The 22,414-nt window shown below is 42.0% G+C and overlaps 1 protein-coding gene across 1 annotated transcript in view; it reads left to right on the forward strand.

The window, feature by feature from the left end:
* MAPKAPK3 (mitogen-activated protein kinase-activated protein kinase 3) overlaps nucleotides 1-20,603 on the forward strand; it is a 48,109-nt gene extending 27,506 nt beyond the window's left edge. The window contains exons 2-10 of the mRNA XM_009891258.1: nucleotides 5,530-5,669; nucleotides 6,514-6,578; nucleotides 9,918-9,997; nucleotides 11,770-11,896; nucleotides 13,408-13,483; nucleotides 13,663-13,787; nucleotides 15,861-15,946; nucleotides 18,638-18,718; nucleotides 20,224-20,603. Coding sequence (XP_009889560.1) covers nucleotides 5,530-5,669; nucleotides 6,514-6,578; nucleotides 9,918-9,997; nucleotides 11,770-11,896; nucleotides 13,408-13,483; nucleotides 13,663-13,787; nucleotides 15,861-15,946; nucleotides 18,638-18,718; nucleotides 20,224-20,382 — 939 coding nt within the window. The 3' untranslated portion in view covers nucleotides 20,383-20,603. The remainder of the gene's footprint in view (nucleotides 1-5,529; nucleotides 5,670-6,513; nucleotides 6,579-9,917; nucleotides 9,998-11,769; nucleotides 11,897-13,407; nucleotides 13,484-13,662; nucleotides 13,788-15,860; nucleotides 15,947-18,637; nucleotides 18,719-20,223) is intronic.
* Nucleotides 20,604-22,414: the final 1,811 nt, after the last annotated feature.

Consider the following 22,414-nt stretch of genomic DNA (forward strand, 5'->3'; position numbering starts at 1 on the left):
TCCTCTCCGAGTCCTCTTCATTCTCGCTTACGCTGGCAAGATACCAAAGATCTGTTGTAGCTTTTGCCATTTCAAAAGATAAGCCGAGTAGAGATTGGAAGACTGGAGGGAAGAGGTGGATAGGGAAGGGTCTCTCAGCGCGAACAGTAAAACCAGTAACTCAGTAGGTTGAGTGAAAGGATTAGATACCACAGGCAGGAGTGCTGCAAAATCGTGCTACTTGACTGTGCTCTATTATTAACTTGCGGAAGCCCACCTCTGGGACTGGCTGTCTACCTGAGCACTGATGGAGATGCCAGTTAGTGCCAACTGTGGTAGCAGCTTGGACAGCTCGGCAGGAATTGGGATGACAGTTTGTTTCAATGAAGCCTCCAAGCAGATTTAATTTCTAATAGCCTAAGCTGGATTTGAAATAAAAGCAGAAAGTGAAAGATTTAGTGATGACCCACCTGTGCCTACCCTGGTTTTATCCCTTGTCTATAGACTGATGCTTTAGTACTAAATAATGCCAGCAGAAACGCATTCTATTTTTTATTTTAAGAAAAAAATTCAATGCTTTCTTTGAGATTTGCACGTGTGGATTTCCCTGCTTGCTGGGCTGCCATTGCAAAAAAGACATGTTTCTTGCTGCAGCTTGACTGACTGGCAATGCTGAGGCGTGAAGAAGGAAACCTTGATAATTTCAATTCCTTTAGCATTCTAACACAAACCATGGCTTTATCCCTTATGAAGAGATCTGGAAACAGATAAAGATTCTTAACACTGAATTAGTAGATGTAGTGCAAATAATCAGGATGTAATAAAAGACAAAATGTCCAAAATCATAGTGATGGCTCTTTTTTCTTTTTTTCCCTTTTCTTTTTGTTGCATAGGGGAGGGAGGAGATGAAAGAAACATTATCTAAGACTCCTTTTGCCATCAACCCCTCTTGAATAAAGAACGACTGGAAGAGCTGCTCTGCAGCAAATGGTGTTAGTTTCTGTGCATCAGCGTGATTTTAGATTCCAAGGCTTATTTGTAGGATTCAGCATTTTTGTAACAGCTACATGCAAAGAGGAAAGCAAGCAAACGAAGTTAAACATTACCCACTTATGCCTGGGCAGAGAGGTTTTTCCCCCAGCTAGAAAAATAAATAAAGCTATATTTAAGTGCCTATATATCAGTATCCCATGTTGAGGACCCCTAGGACTCTTAAGTTTCTGCTGGTCCCATTTCTGTTTTGATAATGGGAAGCCGTCCTGTGAGGAAAATAGCGTAGAGATTCTAAAACTGATTGTCTGTTGAAGGAGAGTTCAGATTCAGTAATTGGCACAAATAAGAAAAAGATGCTTGTAATGTCTCATGCTGCTTGAACATGGTACATGCAGTAGATGAGAACTGAGCCTGTAACAGGTCTAATCCAAGCACTGCAACTGTTTGGAGCTAGGAGGAATTGCTGAAGTTTAAAATAGATAAAAAAGCTTACGTGGGGATCTTAATCCCCTATGTGGGGAACAGAAAGCAGGTGTAATAGCAATCTGTATAATCAGCTAGTGCATATTAAAGAGAAAGACGCAAAGAAGTCATTGCTTCCTGTCCTCAGCCTGTTTCATACCTGTGCCCACGGATATCGTCTCTCTGTTGTTACAACTTCAGAGTCCAGAAAATCACATGCCGGTCCCCGGAGTCCTTAGAAGGCTATTTCCTGTATAGATCAGACCATTAAGGTATGAGGGTTCCTGCTATCCTTCCTCGCTTGCACAACACTGAATCGATGGAAAAACAATTAGAAGATACTGTGTCACTTTTTAGTCTCTGGTTTTTTTCTGTCAAGAAATTCTGCACTGGGAGAAATTTCACAGAGCTGGCCTTCCAAGCTGCAGTTTAAAATTTGTTTTGTTTTGCAGGCTCTTGCTAACCTGAGTTAGGCCATTATGCCAGAATTTAGCCTCCCTCCACCACTAGGCCCTGAATTAGCAGGGCATCCTAGACGATCTGCTGACATCCGCCCTGTTGTTCCTCCAAAACAGGCACAGCACACCCCATGGCACAGCTCCCCTCCCTCTCCAGCTTTTACGGATACTGAGGAGAATTGTGTGAACCATTGGGGGTTAGGGCTCTAGAGCACTTATACTTTCTTGCCTTCCATTGCCTCTGGTTTTGGTGATTTCCCTGGGAGTAACTGTTAATACTTACTTTGTCTGCTTCTTTTAGGCAGTGGTTCAGTAATGCTGAGCTCCAGCAAAAATACCTTTTCCACTGTGCAGCTCCTGTTCCAAACTGTGTTGCCTGAGCACACGCATGGGCCCGCTCTCGCTGTTATGCAAAGGCTGTGCAGTGTGCATTGGATTGCTCATCTGGCTTCATGAAAAATTGGGAGGTGGGGCATGTTTCTTGGGTTTGTCTTGTTCTGAAGTTAGGTTGGTTCATGATCCTGCCCACAGCCCATCGTGACAAGCTGTGACTCAGCTGAACTGTGTGGGAACTCTAGGGGCATGACTGGGGGCTCCTTGAGCTGATCCTGTTTGACACAGCTGCTCTTTCCTCACAGTGGCATAAACCAGTGGTGCTGGAAAACTTATCTGAAACTCTGGGTTTGTTCACAACTACCTCTGCTCTTCTGGAGAATGTCAAGGGAACCTGGTCATAGTCTTATCCAAGCTATTGCAGCAATAGAAGCACAGTCTCTCTTCAGGCTCAGGAAGATGGCAGAACAGCCGTTTATGGTTTTTGCAAGTTTGTTAAATTTAACAATAGGGCTAGAATTTCAGTCTGTGTTTCTAAATGATCACCTAGATTTTGTAGAAATTGGTGCTTTCAACCCTGCCTGGCTTTCGTTTTACAGGTGTCTGCGTCTCTAAGATGTCTTAAAAAGTATAGTTAAGGCTTCTAGTTTTAGACATAAGGAAAAGATTTAATTTATTTTTAAGGCTCAGAAGGAGAAATCCAAAGGTTAACAGTTGGTTGATATATCAGATGTTGCTTGGTATGTGTATCTGCTCTTTATTTTTGCATTTCCTTTTCTCTGCTTCTCCAGGTGTCATCTTGACATGAGTACATTTGAGCTTGGCACTAAGGAGTGTATGAAACTTGCTTGTAGGGGTGGAGAAAAGAAACTGCAGCATCCTTGCGCGTATCAAAATGCCTTGTAAAAAGCTCTTTAGAGAGTGAGAATTCAATTCTGTGAAACGATTTTCATAAGCACTTGGTACAAACATGAAAAACAACATCTCTGCACACTGTGCAAGCACGAGATACACAGGTTATAGTGCAGTTAACATTAGTAAAGAGAATGGTTATGTCTAATTAGTAGCACAGGATAGGTGAGAAGGTTTTTGAAGCATCCTGCTCAGAAGTGGCATTAATCCAGTAATATCCAAGCAGTAAACCCTGTAATGCTTTTGTAAATGGCCTGGTTAGTCCTCAGGGTGTTTGGGCTTTATTGTTTCACGCGTAATTTAATGAACTTTTGAAGAGACCTCTAGGCAACAGCCCAAACTCAGAAGGGCAGAGGGGAAAATGCTGATAGACAGTCCTACTGAGCTAGAACACAGTGGCTGTGAAGGAAAAGCTGCTGAATGAGCTGATGGCTGAAAGAAGTAAAGCAACTGCACTTGGACTCACTAATGGGCTTTTTGTCCAAATTGGAGCCATCTCTTTCTTTAGGAAGTTACTTGTGTTGGAAATCAGGCCATAGCCAGGCTGGAGCAGGAAGGAAGAGGCGGATAGTTAGTGATCTCAAAAGGGTGTGCTCTGGGTGCAGAACAACAGCTGTGGAAGAAGTAGGTTGGCTGTGAGGGCATTGAACTCGGCAAGAAAGCTTCTTCAGCTCCTTGCATCGCTGAAAATCTAGTGTCATGCTGGAGCCTTTGGAGCAGAGCTGAGGGAGCCTACAGGGTGGTCACGGTGGTGAGGCTCGCTGCCTGTTCAGCTAAGGAGCCAGCAACCCTCCTGAGGCTGCTCCTCCCCTCCTGCAACCTCTCTGTGCTTCACAAAAATACAAAAATGGGCACTTGGCAGAGAAGTACTTGTCACCCTTTTCCTGTTCTCAGCCTGGAAAAGAAGAGGAGCCCCTTAACCTTTTGTCCAGTGGTTCTCGAGCACTTCCCCAGCATTTCATAAAGTGTTACAGGCTTTTCCTGCCATGTTACTGTGTCTGCTTTGGGAAGGGGATGTTGAAGCAGCAGTGTAAGCTTTTTTTCCCAGTGATGCAAATTGCCTGTATTGGAGTCAATAAAGAAACCAGAATTTGCCACTTCCTTCCTGTGACCTTTAAATCATGCATTTCCCTGTATTGAGAGGTGCCCAGGACACCATTTGTGCCTTAGCTTGGCAATTGGATGGAAAAGCAATCTCATTTGCCTGGGCTGATTCATAGGTCCCTAATGACAGGTTACATGTTAATACTTGTTTTCAGCAATTGTCAGGCAGTTGTGTTTTGGCTGGGACCTGATAGCAAACACGAGTGAGAGGAGCTTCAGACTAAGGCCTAGTAGTGCAGCAATGATACTTCTTGTTTGCCGGTTTGAAAACAGTTCCCCGACAGTTGTTGTAGTCCTTTTGTGAGGCAATTAAGTCAAAGGTGGTTGCTCTTTGCTTGTTTTTTTATTCTGTTCTAATGCATTTGACAACGCTTTATATATCATCGGTTTTGTTGCTGCTCCGCCATTATGATGATTATTACTATAGGACATAAAGTATCAAACTCGGATCACAGCCATATTGTGTAGGAACTATATGAATGTGCAGTAAAGAGAAAGTCTCTGTCACAAAGTGTTAGTGGTGTCTAGAGAGACAAGGCAGAGAAGAAAAGGCATGATTTGGCAATGTGCCCCTGTTGCACAAAACCTTCAGTTGCAGAGTCTGATACAGAGCAATTCTTCGAGTGGGAAAGGACACATTTCTTGTGTACGAGGTTGCAGGATTGGGAAAGATGAGCTCTGACCTCCCTTCTAGAGATTAGCGGCTTTAAAATAAACTGGCCTTGCATGTGACAGAGAAAGAAGTTCAAGCATCTAGATAGTTAAAGGTCCCTTTCTGACCCTCATGGGGTCAGAAATTTGTGTAGTATTTAAGAAGCACATTCAGATTCAGTGTGAAAGTTCTTACTGTTTTAAATTTCACTGAACTTTAACGATTTGCATTACACCTAAAAGTCTTGTCTCCCAGAGCTGGGGGGCAGGTGGGAGGGTCCTTAGCAGAGGGATTCTCCTCTGTTTCTAAGTACTGCGAACAAGTAGGAAAAAAAATGCTGTCTCCCATCCGGAGGTGGATGAGATGGGTCTGTCTCCATCTCAGATTCCAAATCTCTCCTTACTGTCACTTGAGGTCCTTTCACTTCCAAGAGACCAGTTTTTTCTATATTCCTCAATCTAGGAAGTGGGACAGCCCAGACATGGTGAAAGTCTTGTGATGGATTGGCATCCTTTGGCTGGAGAAAGTGCTAAGAGTAGCCTTTGCCACCATCTTTGAGCTCAAATGCACGTAAGTGCCAATTTAAAGCAGAATTATGCTGGCTCACTGACATTGCTCTCTCCTATTTCTTTACAGCTCCTGTATGACAACCCAAAAGCCCGTCAGGAAGTAGAATATCATTGGCGAGCATCAGGGTGTCCTCACATTGTCCATGTCCTGGATGTTTATGAGAATATACATCATGGAAAGAGATGCCTCCTCATTGTCATGGAATGGTACGGACCAGCAGCATTGCTCTTTGAAGGGGTGGAGGGAGTGGGAGAATGTGTTGGCTTAGATGAGAGTTAGGTGGGCTTTCTCAGCAGCGCGATTTTGGTTTGCACAGCAAACCTTTTGTGGTCTGTATGGAAGCAGTAGGGAAATGTGTAGCTGCTCCAGCCATCTTGTAGGATGGCAGAATGAAGAACCTTAACCAGAAAATAAATTTTCCTTGTACTCTGTGACAATTACCCTCATTAAAGTATTGACTAATTAATACAATCTTGAAAGATATGTCTCTACAAACATGATGCACTTTAATTGCGATTGGCTTCCAACTTCAGATATAAATCCTATGATCTGACGTGATCCTTTTTGCTACTATTTTGACTCTAACTTTTCCTATTCTCTCCTTGATTTGTTATACCACAGTTATTGTCTTCTTCACTGGGGACAAATTAATAATCCTTTTCAGTATCTTTGCTTCCTTCTTTTTTTTTTCTTCATCTCCAACCCTTACATAAAACAAGATTACTGTCAGCCTCCCAGTGCCAGCGTATCTGACTTAACAACTGTGTGTGTCATGTTTCTTGTGACAGGATATGTTAAACTGAAAGCATCAAAACTCCTTGGTCCTGTTTTGTTTTGGGTTTTTTTTTTTCCCATTTGTTCCATATCAGAATGGCTTTGTGCATTGATTCAAATAAGTGTGATGTTTAGGAAACATTGGCGTAGGAGGCCTGTAGTATCTTCTAATCTGTTCCTGCAGTAGTTCTGTGTGATTATATGGATGGACACTCAGGTGTTAATTTGTCCTTTTCTGCTTATGGAAGGTGGGGTTTTTTGTGTTCTTTATTTCAGCATGGAGGGAGGAGAGCTGTTTAGCAGGATCCAGGAGAGAGGAGATCAAGCTTTCACTGAGAGAGGTGAAAAATCCTAAGTTTAACTTTAAAGTTTGTGAAAGGTTGCTTCTCCCTTTTTCTGTCCCCTTGCTTCCCTTACAGGAATTTTTCTTTGAGTTGATTTTTGTTTGTACTTTTTTTTGTTTGGTTTTTATTTTCTATCCAAGTCCGTATGAAATGGTGATTTTTAAATGTTCTGAAAATCAGGAATTACTAGAATTGGCCAAGTTCAGGCACAGCGTGGAAGGTTTAGATGAAAATTCTTTGTACAAATCTGCTTAGCTGCTTCATTTCTGAACCACTGCAGCCTCTGTTACTCTTGTCCCTGGTCTCCTGCCAGACCACCTCTAACATGATCAATGCAGTGCGTACTGTGCTTTCTCTTCTGGCTGTCCCTCAAGCAGCATCACTGTGTAGAGCTATACTGTTAGGTGATGAATATAATGAGCAAATCACATTTGATGAAACATCTCTTATTCAAGGGTTTTAAAAGTACTACTTGAGAGGAAGCGTTATTAGCCACACTGTAAACAAGCCTCCTCTATAATGGGGACTATGTGCAAGTTTAAAGACATGATATGAGTCAGTGACAGAGCTTCCAATAGGATCGTCTTACCATTTTTATTGTCTTCGCTATTTAACATTTGCAGAATACGAAAGGTGTGCTTGACTCCGGTTCTCCTTGCCCATTCACAACAGACAAGAGCTTGTTTCTGCTCAGGAGTGAAAATGTTAGTGCTTGTAATTAGCATTGTGACAAAATGATTAAAAGAAGAAAAATTTACACCTGAGCTTGTAAATTACTGTGACAGTTTTGCAAATCTGGTATAGAGGCCAGGCTTTTTTTGATCCTGTGTTTCCTAGCCTGGGATGAATCCTTTAAGCGTGTTGTGGTTTAATCCCAGCCAGCAACTAGGACCACGTAGCCGCTCGCGCACTCCCCCCAGGGGGGATGGGGGAGAGAATTGGAAGAGTAAAAGTGAGACAAACATCGTGGGTTGAGGTAAAGACGGTTTAATAGGTAGAGCAAAAGCCGCACTTGCAAGCAAAGCAAAAGAAGGAATTCATTCACTGCTTCCCATCGGCAGGCAGGGGTCCAGCCATCTCCAGGAGAGTAGGACTCCATCACACCTAACGGTTACTTGGGAAGACAAATGCCCTCACTCCAACTGTCCCCCCCTTCCTCCCTCCTTCTTCCCCCAGCTTTATATACTGAACATGATGTCACATGGTATGGAATATTCCTTTGGTCAGCTGGGATCAGCTGTCTCAGCTGTGTCTCCTCCCAACTTCTTCACAGAGTCTTCAGAGTTGGAAAGGACCTCTAGAGGTCATCCAGTCCCACTCCCCTGCTAAAGCAGGATTGCCCAGAGCACATCCCTCAGGACTGCATCCAGGGGGGTTTTGAAAAGCTGCAGAGAAGGGGACTCCCCCCCCTCCCTGGGCAGCCTGTGCCACTGCTCTGTCACCCCAACTGTAAAGAAGTTTTTCCATGTATTTGAATGGAACTTCCTCTGTTCCAACTCGTGCCCATTGCCCTTTGTCCTGTCACTGGGAACCACTGAAAAGAGGGTGGCTCCATCCTCCTTCAACCCTCCCTTTAGATACTTGTATGCCATAATAAGGTCTCCCCTCAGCCTTCTCCAGGCTAAAGAGTCCCAGCTCTCTCAGCCTTTCCTCATAAGGGAGATGCTCCAATCCCTCAGTCATCTTAGTTGCCCTTCGCTGGACTTGCTCCAGCAGTTCCCTGTCCCTCTTGAACTGGGGACCCCAAAACTGGACACAGTATTCCAGTTCTGGCCTCACCAGTGCCGAGTAGAGGGGGAGAATGACCTCTCTCGACCTACTGGCCACACTCCCTACTTGTGCACTCCCAGCCTACTGGCTGGTGGGGCAGTGTGAGGAGCAGAAAAGGCCTTGATTGCTTAGCAACAACCACAGCCATTACTGCATTACCAACGCTATTCTCATCCCAAATCCAAAACATAGCACTACATCAGCTGCTAGCAAGAAAGTCAACCCCATCCCAGCAAAAACCTTGACAAAGTGGTATGAGACTCGTATACAGAAAACAAGCATTTTCAGGAACTTTTGTATGTTCCTCTCTAAAATACAAGATTCCAGGAGGCAAACTGTTTCTGAGATCATTAGTGACTCCACTCTGCTAAAAACATGATTTTTGTACATTAAATACCATTGTGTAACATTCTAAATACTTACCCAGAAATCATCTGAGAGCGTTAAACGAAAAAAGCCACCTTCATTCCTTCCTGAGATAAATGAGCCCTATTCCACTGGATTCCCCAGGTTCACTGGCTTTTTATGTATCAGCCACAACTTCCCACTGTGCACAAGGGTTTTTAGCCTGGGCCAGGAAGGAGGAGGTTGTGCAAGGTTTTCCCCAAAGAAGATGAGTGTTTCTGCCTTCTGATTGTCCTTGCCTGAAACTGTGTAATTTCAATCTCAAATCCTGTGAAAAGGGATTCTAGATTACAGTACAAGAATTTCTGCCTTCTCTCTCACTAGTGTCTCTGAGGTTTCTACCTGCGCAGAAAACGGAGGATCAGGTTGAAGTTGCTAATTCTGGTTCCCTGTCAATGGAGGTGTAATATAATGCTCACTTGGTACAATGGGAATGTCACTCCTCCCTCCTCTGAAACCTCTCTCTGTGTAACTGAACTCTTCCAGACTTCAAGAGCACTGCTGTTGCAAGGCAACTCACCAACCACTAGAATTTCTCACTGCAGTTATTTAAAAGTTTAGAAACATATTATTTCAAAGGCAGCAGTTTACGCTTTGCAGAGCAGAACCATTGATTTTGTTTCTCCTGAGGCAAAACTTCTAAAGACAATGATGAATGAAGATGTGACCTATCCTAAAATTACTATATTCTTATGTTGCTCTGTTTTTAGAAAATCTGTTAGATTCTCCTATTACCCTCAACTAAAAGCTGAAAGTTAAACTTCTGTCTTGGACAACCAAGGGCATGTCCTGGACAATCAGAGATATGTCCAGGTTGGGGCTCCTTTCTCCACAGTCTTGCATGTTGCTTGCGTACCTGCTCTGTTCTTGCTGCTTTTCTGGTGAGCAAATTAAAGCATAAATTTACAAGCTCAGAAGAAGCCAGTCTCAACCGTTTAGTTGCAGTGCCTGCTCAGGAGGAGGGCTGAGCAGCTGGGGAATTGGGGGGTATGGTTGCCTGCAAAACCAAAACACAGCTGTTAGGGCTAATTTTAGGTTTTCTAGTCTTGACGCTAGCCCTATATTCCAGCAAGCTGTTTGTAAGTCATAAGCATTCCCAAGCATGTCCCTGAGTTACAGTGGGAATGTTAATGTGACCTTTCTCTAAAATTGTATTTATAGAGGCCTCTGAAATAATGAGAGACATCGGAACAGCCATCCAATATCTGCATTCAATGAACATTGCCCATAGAGACGTCAAGGTGAGGCCTGAAGGTGTGTGGACAGGGGGAAAAGAGCACAAGGCAGAAAAATAAATGGGCAGAGGTGGTTTAAATAGAACTAGGAGTACAATCAGATGGTCAAACTGTTTGTTCCTCTGCCAGAGTGAGAAAGGATCTGTTCACAACTAGTTTGCGACTAGTCAAAGGTCAGAATATTCATGTGTGCTAATGCCTTCAATTTGTGTACGGAATGCAGAAGAACCTGGTGGTAGTCAGATGGTTAGTTAAAGAGGTACTACCAACTTGCCGTCCAGTTAATTAACAAGAAAATAATGCTGCCTGAAGTGAGTTTATACTAGATGCTGTACCTCTGTGTACAGTCTTTGCCAGTTATTAGTTATTTTCAGAATCATACTTGCCTAAAAAAAAAACCCCAAACAAGCAAACGAAAAAAACCAAACACCAAAAGCCCCTTCAGAAGCAGGAGAAACTGCATATATGGGAGGAGTAACACCAATTCCATGCATCCAACCCACTTTAACAGTATATGTAAATATTTGGGAAAATGGGAAGATCTCAGTTACTGCCATATGGAACAGTGTGTTTTATTAGCTAAAGTTTGTACCCAAGTCCTGTTGTAGAGACTTGGTGGGGTTTACAGTATTGTATTTTGTTTTCATTCTGTAAAGTGCACAGCATAAGCAAAGACGAGACAGCTGCACCAAGGCATTCCTAGCACAGCGGTACGGCAGTGTGATGAAATGTGCTGGAGAGCAGGTCCCATACTGATAGACTGAGGCATCTGATTGATTCCGCAGTTCTGAGTTTGTGAGTTTTCTGCAGAAGCTTCTGTGTGTTTAGCCAGAGGGAGAACTGCCATTGCTTGGTGTCGCTGAGGGGTATGTTTGAGGGTTCTTTAGGTAGGAACTGGAGAATGACTTAACAGTACAGAGACGAAAAATTTATTCACTTTTGTGGAGGTATGTGCCATCGTCTGTCACCAGCACAGAAACTGAAGCACTTAGCCCCAAACACCACCTACACACACCTAGTGAACTAACATAGAAATGGTTCAAATTGCTTAGCAGATCCTAAATCCTGTTTTCTTTCAAGGCCTTTCTTCTTCCATATGTCCCTAAACACTAGCATGAGAGAGGGCATAGCTTCCTTATGGCTGAGAAACTGAAAAACAAGGTCAAACAATTGCAGGTTCTGGAGATGTGCTGTTGTCCCTGTTCCTCTGCACAAGAGCTTGTACTGTGCCACTTCTGGTTTTGGAGCACCTTTACAGAGTGTGGAGCAAGAGTGGAATTAACTCCAGTTTCAGGAGACAGAGGATGGGGGGAGCAGGAAGAAGGGGCCTGTGTCTGTATCAGTTAGTTCTGATGGAGTTATGTCAGTTGCTTATAGAGAGTTCGGCTGGTGACTTCTCTTGTCTTCCACCTCAGCTACTTTAGAGCGGTACAGAGTGCTGTCAGGGCAACTGGCGCTGATCAGACAGAACAATCGTAAGTAAGTGCAGTGAACTACAGAGTGGTTCAAGCAGCCAGACTTGACACCCGTTGGACCTGATGAGAGTCTTGTGACTTGCTCTCCTAAATACCATGTTGAGAAGGATGATGATCCTTAGTCTGAGCAAAAATGCTACATGTTGGGAGGGAACTTTCTGCATAGTATGGTGGGGATGTGAGAGAAGTAAGAAGACCCAGATGCTGGTGGTGATCCGGACAAGTGGGAATGGTTTGACCTTTCAGCTCATTAGAGACATCCCTTCATTGTACAGTTTATCCTTTCTCTTGGTGGCCTTTCAGCCTGAGAACTTGCTTTACACGTCTAAAGAGAAGGATACTGTACTCAAACTCACAGACTTCGGCTTTGCCAAAGAAACCACTGTACAAAATGCGCTGCAGACCCCCTGTTACACTCCTTATTATGTGGGTAAGTTATCCAAGATTCATTTCTTCTGTGTTTCAGTCATCCCCGCTTTATAGTGGGGCTGTGGACTGTAGGAATGGGTGGCAAATCTTCTATTGTGGATGTAAACGCAAAGAGGTAGCCTGCAGAATTTAAACTGGGATCCAACCTAAACCTAGTCTGGTTCCAGTACAGTTCAGTGCTCCTGCTTTCTTTCTTGGTTGCAGAGGAAACAGCCTTAACAGGGGATGTAAATGAGGATCAAGGAGAAAGAACATATTGCTTCTGATTACACTTCAAGTAATCCTGATGTTTCCTCTGAATGATGCAATAAAAGCCATAATTTGAACTCAGCTTCGTGATTATTTGGGTGTTTTCTTGCAAAACTTCCCTTAGCTTAACTAACGTAATAAAAGAGAACAGGGAGAGTATTGCCTCAGCTGTAAAGCCTCTTAAAGCTGGCAAATGGAGGAATTAGTAATAAAAGACCAATGTGACTTAATCACAGCTAAATTTTTGCCTGCATTTTGTCCAAAGACAGAGCACTGTGTAATGAACACCACAATAGACTGTCCTTCATGCACTTATTTTAGGGTATGTCCCTTTTGGTCTTTGAGTTAATCGTCATTCACCGTAGGGTATGACTCAGGTAGTCCTCACTGGGAATTTCTTTGGAGGAAAAAGGGCTTATTTTTTTAGAAGACTTAGTTCTCTCCTACAATGTAAGTTTTTATAGGGTTTTCTTGTATTGAAAGATACTGTTATTCATTGTTAGCAGATAATTACGATAGCAGCATTTTTTTCTGATGCTTTCTATTATATTTTTGTAAACTGGGATTAGTAATAAAATGTTAAGGAATTTACGCATATATGTTTTTATGCCTTTGTATTTGTATATAAACAAGCTGACATTTCCTTTCTCAACACCATTTTATAAACCAGTGTGATTGCTCATATGTTTAGAGAATAATCTTCCTTACCAAATCAAGCTCCCTGCCAGTTCACCTGCCCCCTGGGAAAAAAAAAAAAAATCCCCTCTAAATGTATCTTTCTATAATTTTGTTACTTAGTGAAAAAATATAGTGCTCTGGAGGCCGAAGAAAAATACAATGCTCTGTAGTTGCTGGAGCTAAACACACTCCACCTAGGTATCGTTCGAAATTTTATCACGGCTCAAGTAGGTCCTTTCTGTTCTGATTTCTGGAACATATGCTCCTGCCTCTTTCAGTGCCGTGTTTCCCTGTACACATTTAGCTATAGCTCCTTCTGCTTTTCTGTAATCTTAGTACTCTCTTGAGCAGAGAGACACTAAGGTGAAGAGTAGGGAATTTTGCCAGCTCCGTTCCTCCTTTTTAAAGCTACATTAGATGTGTTTAGGAAATTGTCAATAGAAAATACTACCCAGTTCCTGCAGTGAGTTGCATTTCTTTGATGTTTCTGATATTTGTTGTTGAAGCGTGATGCTACTTATAAGGTGATGGAGATGAAAGGAAATGTCTGGTACTCTGTTAATTTCTGGTTTTAATCTTCTTCAGCCCCAGAAGTCCTTGGTCCTGAGAAGTATGACAAATCATGTGACATGTGGTCTTTGGGTGTCATCACATATATTCTGTAAGTATTTAGAAAGAGGCTTGAGGAACAGAAAAAGGACATATCTTGTTAAATCTGCACTTACAAGTTATTAGTCATTAGGATTGTGCAACCTGCAGAAGAATATATGCTTGTATGGGACTTTTTAAGAGATGAAAGGACTTTCATAGTTATAAGAGTTCTTTTGTCCACTGTTACAGCCTGTGTGGGTTCCCTCCATTCTACTCAAACACTGGTCAAGCCATTTCTCCAGGGATGAAGAGAAGAATTCGGATGGGGCAATATGGGTTTCCCAATCCAGAGTGGGCTGAAGTATCAGAGGAAGGTAACAATCCTCACTGCTACTGATGAGTATGTGCGTGGTGGTGTGCAGTGGTGGAGTGCTTACAAGAGACTATTTCTAAAAACCTGTCTTAGGTTTTGTTTCCCTTTTAGGATTTTAATTAATTTTTTGTAAGGTGATACAGAGAACAACTGGGAACTCGGATACTAGCCGGCAACCTAAGTACTACAGAAAGTAAATGACTGATGAAAACTTTCTTTCAAATTCCAGCTAGTGCTAGTGAATGCTGAGATTAAAGCCTCTGGAAACAAAAGTCTTTAATCCTGCAAAAGGAGACTGCCAGGACAGCTGCAATGCAAGCTGAGTTGGAAGAAAGGCAAACTGTCTTAAGAATTCATTCAGTCTTTGCCCTCCTTGGTGGCAGAGCCAGCAAGGATGGCAGGTTTTCACGCTATTTTTTTGTGATGTAGGAACTTGCCAGCCACCACTTAAATCAAGGTCAACAATTTATTTTGTATAAGTCATTGACCAAAAGCTGCTGCTGTTCTGCTGTGACCTGGATGGGCTCAAACCAGCGTCCTGAAAGTGTGTGGTTTTGATTCCCTCTTATTCTGACAGTCTCGTAATCTGAAAGTCTCACCTGCCCATCATGTTAGAGAGAAAGGCCAGCAACCTCTGGGCACATCTTTTTTTCTAACAAGCCCTTTATATTGATTTTGCTAGCATCCTGTTACTGTCTGCTGTTCAGCAATAACAAAGTATTGTTGGATGATACTGTGCTCTGTGCCATTTTAACCCCTCATTGGATCTCATGGCTGCGTGTGCAGCATAGGCTACTGAACATTAATAAGGAGGATGTTTTACTTACAGGTTTCTGACTCAATATTTTGTCTGCCTTGGGCCTTGTTCATATTACAGCATTTACTAAAATGTGTGGGGAGCTTGGTGAGAGAACATGCACTTGGAAAATTTGTAGGGTTTCTGTATGCTTGCCTGAATGAAGATAGGTGCCCTGTACCTTTGAAGCAATTAAAATCAGCGAGTTTACGTGTATTCTTTTAGGCTGATGAGGCACCTTCAGCAGACTGCTTCTTTTTGCTCTCCTTTTTACTGTTCTTGTTATGGTTTTCTTTATCTAATCATTCTGTCATTGCATCATCTGTGGAGGCTTCCTCTAAATTCCTCTCCAGCTTCCTGTAATCATCTTTAAGGGCTCTTGTTTGTTGTCCCCTCCTTTTGTTTCCTTGTATATGTTAGACTCCAGGTAATCTCTACTGTAAAACTCCTTTGCAGCATCTCTAGAGAAACTGAAGTCTAAACTTGCACCTCTAGCAGCTTTTTACAAGCGGTTAGTCATCTTGCATTTGATGTTTCCAAAAGAGAACTCTTATGCAGAAGTTTTTCTAGATTTTCCCAAGGAAGTTATGTGTTAGTCTTTCTAAATAATGTCCTTTGGATGCAGTTTCCAGTCTGTCTGCCCGCATTAATGAAACTCTTGTCTAGACTCTCATCATCTCATATCTCAGTTACTTAGTACTCTTGCTTTGGCAGATACCATGTTCACAGAAACCTGCTGCAAAACCAGTTTGTGCAATCCATTTATTTGACTTTGTTGTCCTTTTAGTGGCCTTTCAGTTGTCAAAGAAAAATTTATTGTCCTTTTTTTTTCCTGCAGGCTGTGCTAATTTTTGCCTTCTGTCATTTTTCAAAACATCAGCTTATGCATTCGTTCAACCTATAATGCCAAGCTTGTCGCCATCTTTCAGACAGGCAGCTTGGCAGCTTTCTGTTCCTATGTTTCCGATATTTTCAAGTTCTTGCTTTCAAAACAGTTGGTTTGGTGATGTAGATAGCATAGCTGGAATCCCTATACTTTATCTATCCTTCTGACCTCTTGGTTTGGATGTTTTCATGTTCTGCCTCTTTAAACATAGTAACCTACTACACTGTACATGGTACATGTACTGTACACATTCTTCACGTGGTAACAGCTATAGGTAGGTGTTTTGAGTTCAGCAAAATTATCTTTCTTCATTCAGCAGGTCTTTGTGTGCTCAAGGTTATTTGGGAACACAGTACTAGACTACAACGTGCCATGTTGGTCCTATTTTTCAGCCAAACAACTGATTCGCCATTTACTGAAGACTGACCCAACAGAGAGGATGACAGTTTCTCAATTTATGAATCACCCTTGGATTAATGTGAGTTTCATATCTCTTTTTACAAGATGAATTCTTACGCGCAGAACTTACATGTAGCTCCACACAGCACAGCAAGAGAAGGTTGAGGATTACTGTTAATAACTTAATTAACCTACAGATGACTCCCCCACAGAGGGTCATCCGCCTGTAGAGCCACAGTTCTTGGTGTTACCAGAGGACACAGAGACACCCACAATAGCATCCTTGGAAGCAAAAGCCAAATGTATCTATATCTTCTGTGAGCAGGCAGTCACTGTTGACTCTGCAGCATATGCATGTGTTACTCTCTTTAAAAATATAAAAATAAACTGTATGTACTTACTTCATCGGTGCAGGATTTAAAGTGAGCTATTATTAGCGGTCTCAGGCACCATTGTGCATAGCTGTGTTAGTGTGAACACAGTTCTGTGCTTAGTGGGAATTCTCATCCTTGGCAGAGTTTGGAAATGCGTGGGGGAGGAGCAAGGGTCTCGGCTTAGTGCCCTGGAAGAGACTGCCAGATAGGGTGGTACACAGAGCTATTAATGGCCCCAGCTCAGGTTTCATTCTATGTCTTGGTTGAATTTACTTTTCCTTTAAAAATATTTTTTGGGGAAAAAAGAAAAAAAAAAGACTCTAATAATACATTATTAATTATTTCAAATGAGAGACAAGAATCCCATGCGTTATCAGGCTGAGGTTCAGGATATCCTCTCTGCTCTGTAGGTGTCACTTAAAATAATAGATTATACTTCTCACATTCGTGCCTAAAAGGACACCAGTCTTGTTCTTACTGCCCAAAAAATCATCAGCCGGGAACAGAATCACTTGTACTGTAGCATGCCCTTTTCTCCCATAGTGCTTTCTCTACCTATGCTGGTACTCAGAGGAAGGGGCAGAAACAGAGGCATGACTAATAGTCAGCGTTTTTATAAGGTCTGAAGATCTGAAAGCCCTTAGAGTCATATAGAAATGTAGCTGTATAACATCCTGATGAGGTAGACAGATGTCTAATTTAGAGTTGTGAAAGCTGAGAAATTAAGGTTACAAAGACTCCGTAGAACTAGAACAGAACCTAGACAATGTTTCTAAGTCTTTTTTAACCAAATAAAAATGTAATCACTGTTCAGAAGAAATACCTCCAGTTTTAAGTGTTTGAAGACCCAAGAAGGAGGTGTTTCAGAAGTCAGCAGGCGATGAATTTCACAGAATGAGTGCCTAATAGCTAAGGAAGCTACCACCTACAGCGACACATGTTACTTGAAATATGCATATAACCAATTAATAAGGAGGAGATTGGAGACAAGGTCTATAGACTCTGCTGCACCAAAGAGCCGTGCTAGAATACCGTTCCTGGAAGAACACTCTAGGAGTTGCAGATTGGCATTTTTTTTCTGCTGGACCTATTGTTCCCATGAGGCAGAGGGAGGGAGAGGGAAAGACCAACATAATGAATGTCTATGTTCTTCCTTTTCCTAAATCCCTAAGTGGGAACGTGTATGGGGAGATGCCTTGCACAAGCAGCGGAGGAGGGTACTTGTCTCTCCTCTCTTTTTGTTGTTTTTTTTTTCTTTTTTTTTTTTATTACATGGATGTGGACTGTGCAAAATTTTTCAGTTTAAGTGGAGCACATAATCCTCTAGTTAGCTTGTAGATAAGATTTATTTAACAAGAAGTAGCTCATAGATAGGAGGGTAACTTCAACACCTGCTCAGGGACACCACTAAAGCAAGTCTGCTGGTTTGCCATTTCCCTCCTCCCAGCTGTACTTGGTAAAACTATACCCTGGCAAGCTAGGGTCCTTTTCTAGAGGATGCGGGAGTCATGAGTTCTGCTTCCACTTCTGTAACTACTGCAGCGGTGCTGTTAATGCAATGGAGTATAAACACCACTTACAATGGAATGCTTCATTTACAATGACATATACAAGGATCTCCTTAGACTTTGTTGACGTGCGGCTGCACCTGGTGTAGGACGCCACAGCAGTAGACAGCAAGTTTGAGTAGAAAGTGTAAGAGAGATAGAATATGAATTTATAGTTTGAGTTACGGACTGGCAAGAAATACTATGATTCTTGCTGAATTTAGCTAGGGAACAGTGCTTCGTGCTTTAGAAATTGTACCTTATTCTAATTTAAAGTATCTGCTGATCTTTCATGGCAGGTGAGCACAGATCTCAATTTTATGTGTAAGAGCATCTCAAGTGATGCACTGTCTTCTGAACTGTGCCTTACTATGAATAATAGTATAATTTCCTCTTTGGGGCACACTCATGATCTGATAAACTGGTAATCTCAGTTAATGTGCATGTACAAGAAAATTTCTCCTACGACAAATCCTAGAAGATAAAGGTCAAATTAACCACTTTAAAACATTGACTGATAAATAGTGAAATGACAGTTAAAGTCTAAAATGTACATGAAAAATTATCTAACACAGGGATATTGGTTGGACTGGAAGGGAGCAGAGTGAAAAACTCAGCACTGATTTCTCTCTCCTTTTGTTCTTTAAAGATATTGTCGTGTGGAGACTATAGTCCTTTTCTACCTCACACAAGAATTAGCTTGTGAAATGATTGAAAACATGAATAATGTGGGCCACTGAAGGACATTAGATAAACTTTTATGCCCTCCGCACGCATAGAAGAGCAAGCAGTCACTTCCCAAACATGATTTTGCAGAACACTTCTTCTGGTATTTTTCTCTTTTCTCAGAGATCAATGGCAGTGCCACCAACTCCTCTTCATACTGCACGGGTCCTGCAAGAGGATAAAGACCACTGGGATGAAGTCAAAGTGAGTCAATGACGGTTCAGATTTTTTGAAGTCAAGTCTGATAAGAGATTAGATGGGCTGGCTTCTCTGCATATGCTTATTTCCTTGGAGGTTATAGCTATTTTGAATGCAACCATGTTAAACAAGGGAAGCATAAACAGTCCTGGTTAGAACAGTAGTGTATATGATAACTGGTTTTTTGTTTTTGGTTTTTTTTTTTTAAATGCTATTTGAGCTTCATCTGGTAGCCAAACACCAACAAAGTACATGTTTATGATCAAAGTTATTAATGGTGCTACTGACTGAGCCACTGTATGCAGCCACAGAGAAGAAGGGACACTGTTGAGTGAGCTTGAAGTTCATTATAGTGAAGTGAAGAATATGATGAAAATGCAGGGGGACGGGGTGGGAGGGTTGAGCTGCATTCTGATTTTCTACTCTGTTCTTGTATTGTATAACAGCGTTAAATAAACTTAGCCTTGTCTTGTTGTGACGTTTTTCAAGGGGAAGATAAAAATATACCTGTCTTTCCCTTAATCTAACCAGGTGCCTCACCTACTGTTTGTACTGATGACAGTTGAATGCTTCCTGCAAAGAGAAACTGTAGGGCAGACTAAAAGTTGTTTGCAAGCTTTATCTCTTTCCTGCTGGCCTTTATCAGGTTGGCATGCTTTTACAATTAATTCTGAATTTTTTGCACTTACAGTGCTTGGCATTTTGATAATTTCATAGTGTATTTTACTGATTACTGATTTTGTTTAAGTTACTGATATATAGTCTCAGCTGTTGAACTCGGTAATGGTAAAATTTCATAGGACCTAGGCAACGGTTGCCTCTCAAGTCAAAGAGATCAAACAGATAGTTTCACTTAGCGTTCTTCATTTCCATGTTTCTGAGAACTTCTCATACTTGTGCTTTGTATAGGTCCCAGAGGTATTCCCTTGTGCCACCGGCATTCCCATAATACTTAATCGTCTTTCCTTTCCTGAACTAAATGCATAGACATTGGTTTACTTGAGCAGATTTTTGCTTAAAGCCTTATTAAAAAGTTTAAAATTTGCCTGCACTTAAACAATTCCAGCTAAGGAAGCGTGTGAATTTGAAGCACATGCTTTTAAACAACTTTGTGTGGGCTCTCTGGTCTCGTTCCTGCTAGCCTAGTTTGGCAACAGAGCAAGGAAAGCAGCGCCCTGACTCTGGTGTTAGAAGCCTGGGCGCAGTAGCTGGTGAAGGGCAGAACCAGCCAGTAAGAAATGCTGGGCATAGGGACACGGTGGAATTTAGGCCAGCGGAGTGTGGTCCTGCGTGCTCACGTATGAAACACTGTGTGAATAGTTCCCCCTGAATGAGTCCCTGAGTAGAACGAAGCCTTTAGTCATAGTGCGGTGCAGCAGAAAGGGCTCAGCTGCTTCTGGCCGTGGTGTAACAGAGGGTCCCTTTTTGTACCTTCATCTCCTGGCAGTAGTGTGGGGTGGCTGTGCGCTCTCTGCCTCGGGGTTTTCAATGAATTGCTTCCTTGGTTTCAGGAGGAGATGACCAGCGCTTTGGCTACCATGAGGGTGGACTATGATCAGGTCAAAATCAAAGACTTGAAAACATCCAACAACCGCCTCCTGAACAAACGCCGTAAGAAGCAGAAGCAGGCAGGCACCTCTTCTGCAGCCCCAGGGTGCAATAACCAGTGAGAAGAGAAGGCAAGGACCTGTGGGTGGAGGGTAAAAATTAAAAGGAACAATTTAAAATCAGTATGATCAACTCAGTCCGTACCACAAAGGCAGTGAGACTGTGAAGAAGCTATCCTGCAAAGAGGGAGCAGCGTGAAAGATTACATTTTTATAACTTGAATCAAGGCTTTGCTTTTAAAGGCTGATGTACATGACATGATGCTGTTGCATATTGCTAGGGAAGGTACAGTAATACCAGAGGTGTTACGGGTTTTTGTTTTGGCTTTAACTGTATCGGATGAGGGGAGAGAACAGGAGGCAGTCTCAGCATACTAATGCACTGAGGCTTTAAGAGCCAGCTACAAGAGTAACTTCTGCTACCGGTTTAAACTTGGGAATAGAAAAATGCTGAGTGTTCTGCTAGGAGTTTTTAGTAGTTCAAACATAAGTACTGAGAAAGGAGAAAAATGTCACTGCTCTTTCTGTGAGTAGCGCAGGTGCAGTTCTATGGCGGATGCATCTGGACAGCATTTCATGTTAGAACTGGTAACAGTCAATATTTCCAAACTTACCTCCTATAATTACAGAATATCACCTAAACAGTAAACAGTTATTCCTGTTACAGAAAAAAGTATCCGTACGTTTCCATTAAAGTCTTCATGTAGTCTCATGTGAAGATTTGAATTTGTCATGCATTCTCATTTAATAACCTGTAAGTTTTCCAAACTGTAATCATTATGTTGCGTCTATGCCACTGTCAGATCCCTCTCTTGTAATGTTTTTAATTTAAATGGTACTTTATGTGAAGAGTTTTAATAAGGATTTAATTAGTTGAAAGTATCCTGCAGAGAATATTGCTGTTCCTCTTGGATCCATGACCTCTAGGGCGTGCGGCTGGACATGCGATTGTATACAAGAGACTGCTCTACAAGAGAGACTTCTGAAATTCAGGAAGAAGTGGGAAATGCATGTTCTCTGAATGGACCCTGGTGTCTGCCAGCATCCCTTCTGGTAATTATCTCCAGACCCAGTGCCTAAGCTATGCTGATCATAGCAAATTTTGGGGTGCTGGAGTTGGTTTGTTTCCTGGGGTCAGGGAGGGGAGAATGCTGCTTTATTTGCAGTGTTTTGTCGGTGTTTCTGGATCCAAAGATTTTCGCCACCTAAGGGAGATTACCTATAAGTATATCCAACCATTGTTATTTTCCTATTCTCATTCTTTTTTTTATGGGATCCTAGCTTTGGTTTGTGAATTTGTTCTACTTTGTGATCAAAATGTTTCCTCTCACTGCATTTTGGGGGGTTTTTTTTGTTTGTTTTTTTTTAGTTGAGGTGAAGCAAATATTTGTGAAAGTATTATCGGAGTCTAGGATGAAAATTATGTGCTTCCAGTGATGCAGGCAAAAACTACTTTGTGGTAGGCACACAGAGTACTGGTGTGTTAATAGGCTCGGAAGAATGTTAAAAGACAAAAAGGAAAACAAGGCTCCAGAGAGGATCTGAATCGTCAAATCTGACGGCCACATAGATCTTGTTACCTCCAACAAAGATCATCTCGAGGCTCTGGACCTTGTCTGGGGAGCACTGTTCCCATCTTCAAAGTGTTGGATGAGACCTCCGTTCTTCTTTGTGACCTCGTCCTAGGGTTTTATAAACTGATTTTAATAAATCGTGTTACAACATTCCTTCTTCCTGTCATCCCTGTTTTTGTTGAGATGTTGCAGAGTTTGCATTGCTTTGCGAGGTACATCTGTATTGAAGGTGATGGGAAAAGGGAGAAGGAAAGTGTTCAATGGTGTCCATATTCAAAGGCTACCCAACTTCGAACGTTTTTTAAGATTACAAGGGTTTATTCTTAAATAACAATCTCTGCAAAGATGTATTTTAAAATTGTTTCATGTTTATCTGATTGTCTCTGATTATAGCATGTCCTGTACATTTTTTTTATCATATTACTCCTATGAATTACGCAAATATTATTCACTACCTGTAAATGATAATATAATGAATGAAGAGTTGGGATGTGTTCAGGGTGCAACAGTTGGGATTAGAG

Source organism: Charadrius vociferus, unplaced genomic scaffold, assembly GCF_000708025.1.
Source record: "Charadrius vociferus isolate BGI_N301 unplaced genomic scaffold, ASM70802v2 scaffold758, whole genome shotgun sequence".
Taxonomy (NCBI): domain Eukaryota; kingdom Metazoa; phylum Chordata; class Aves; order Charadriiformes; family Charadriidae; genus Charadrius; species Charadrius vociferus.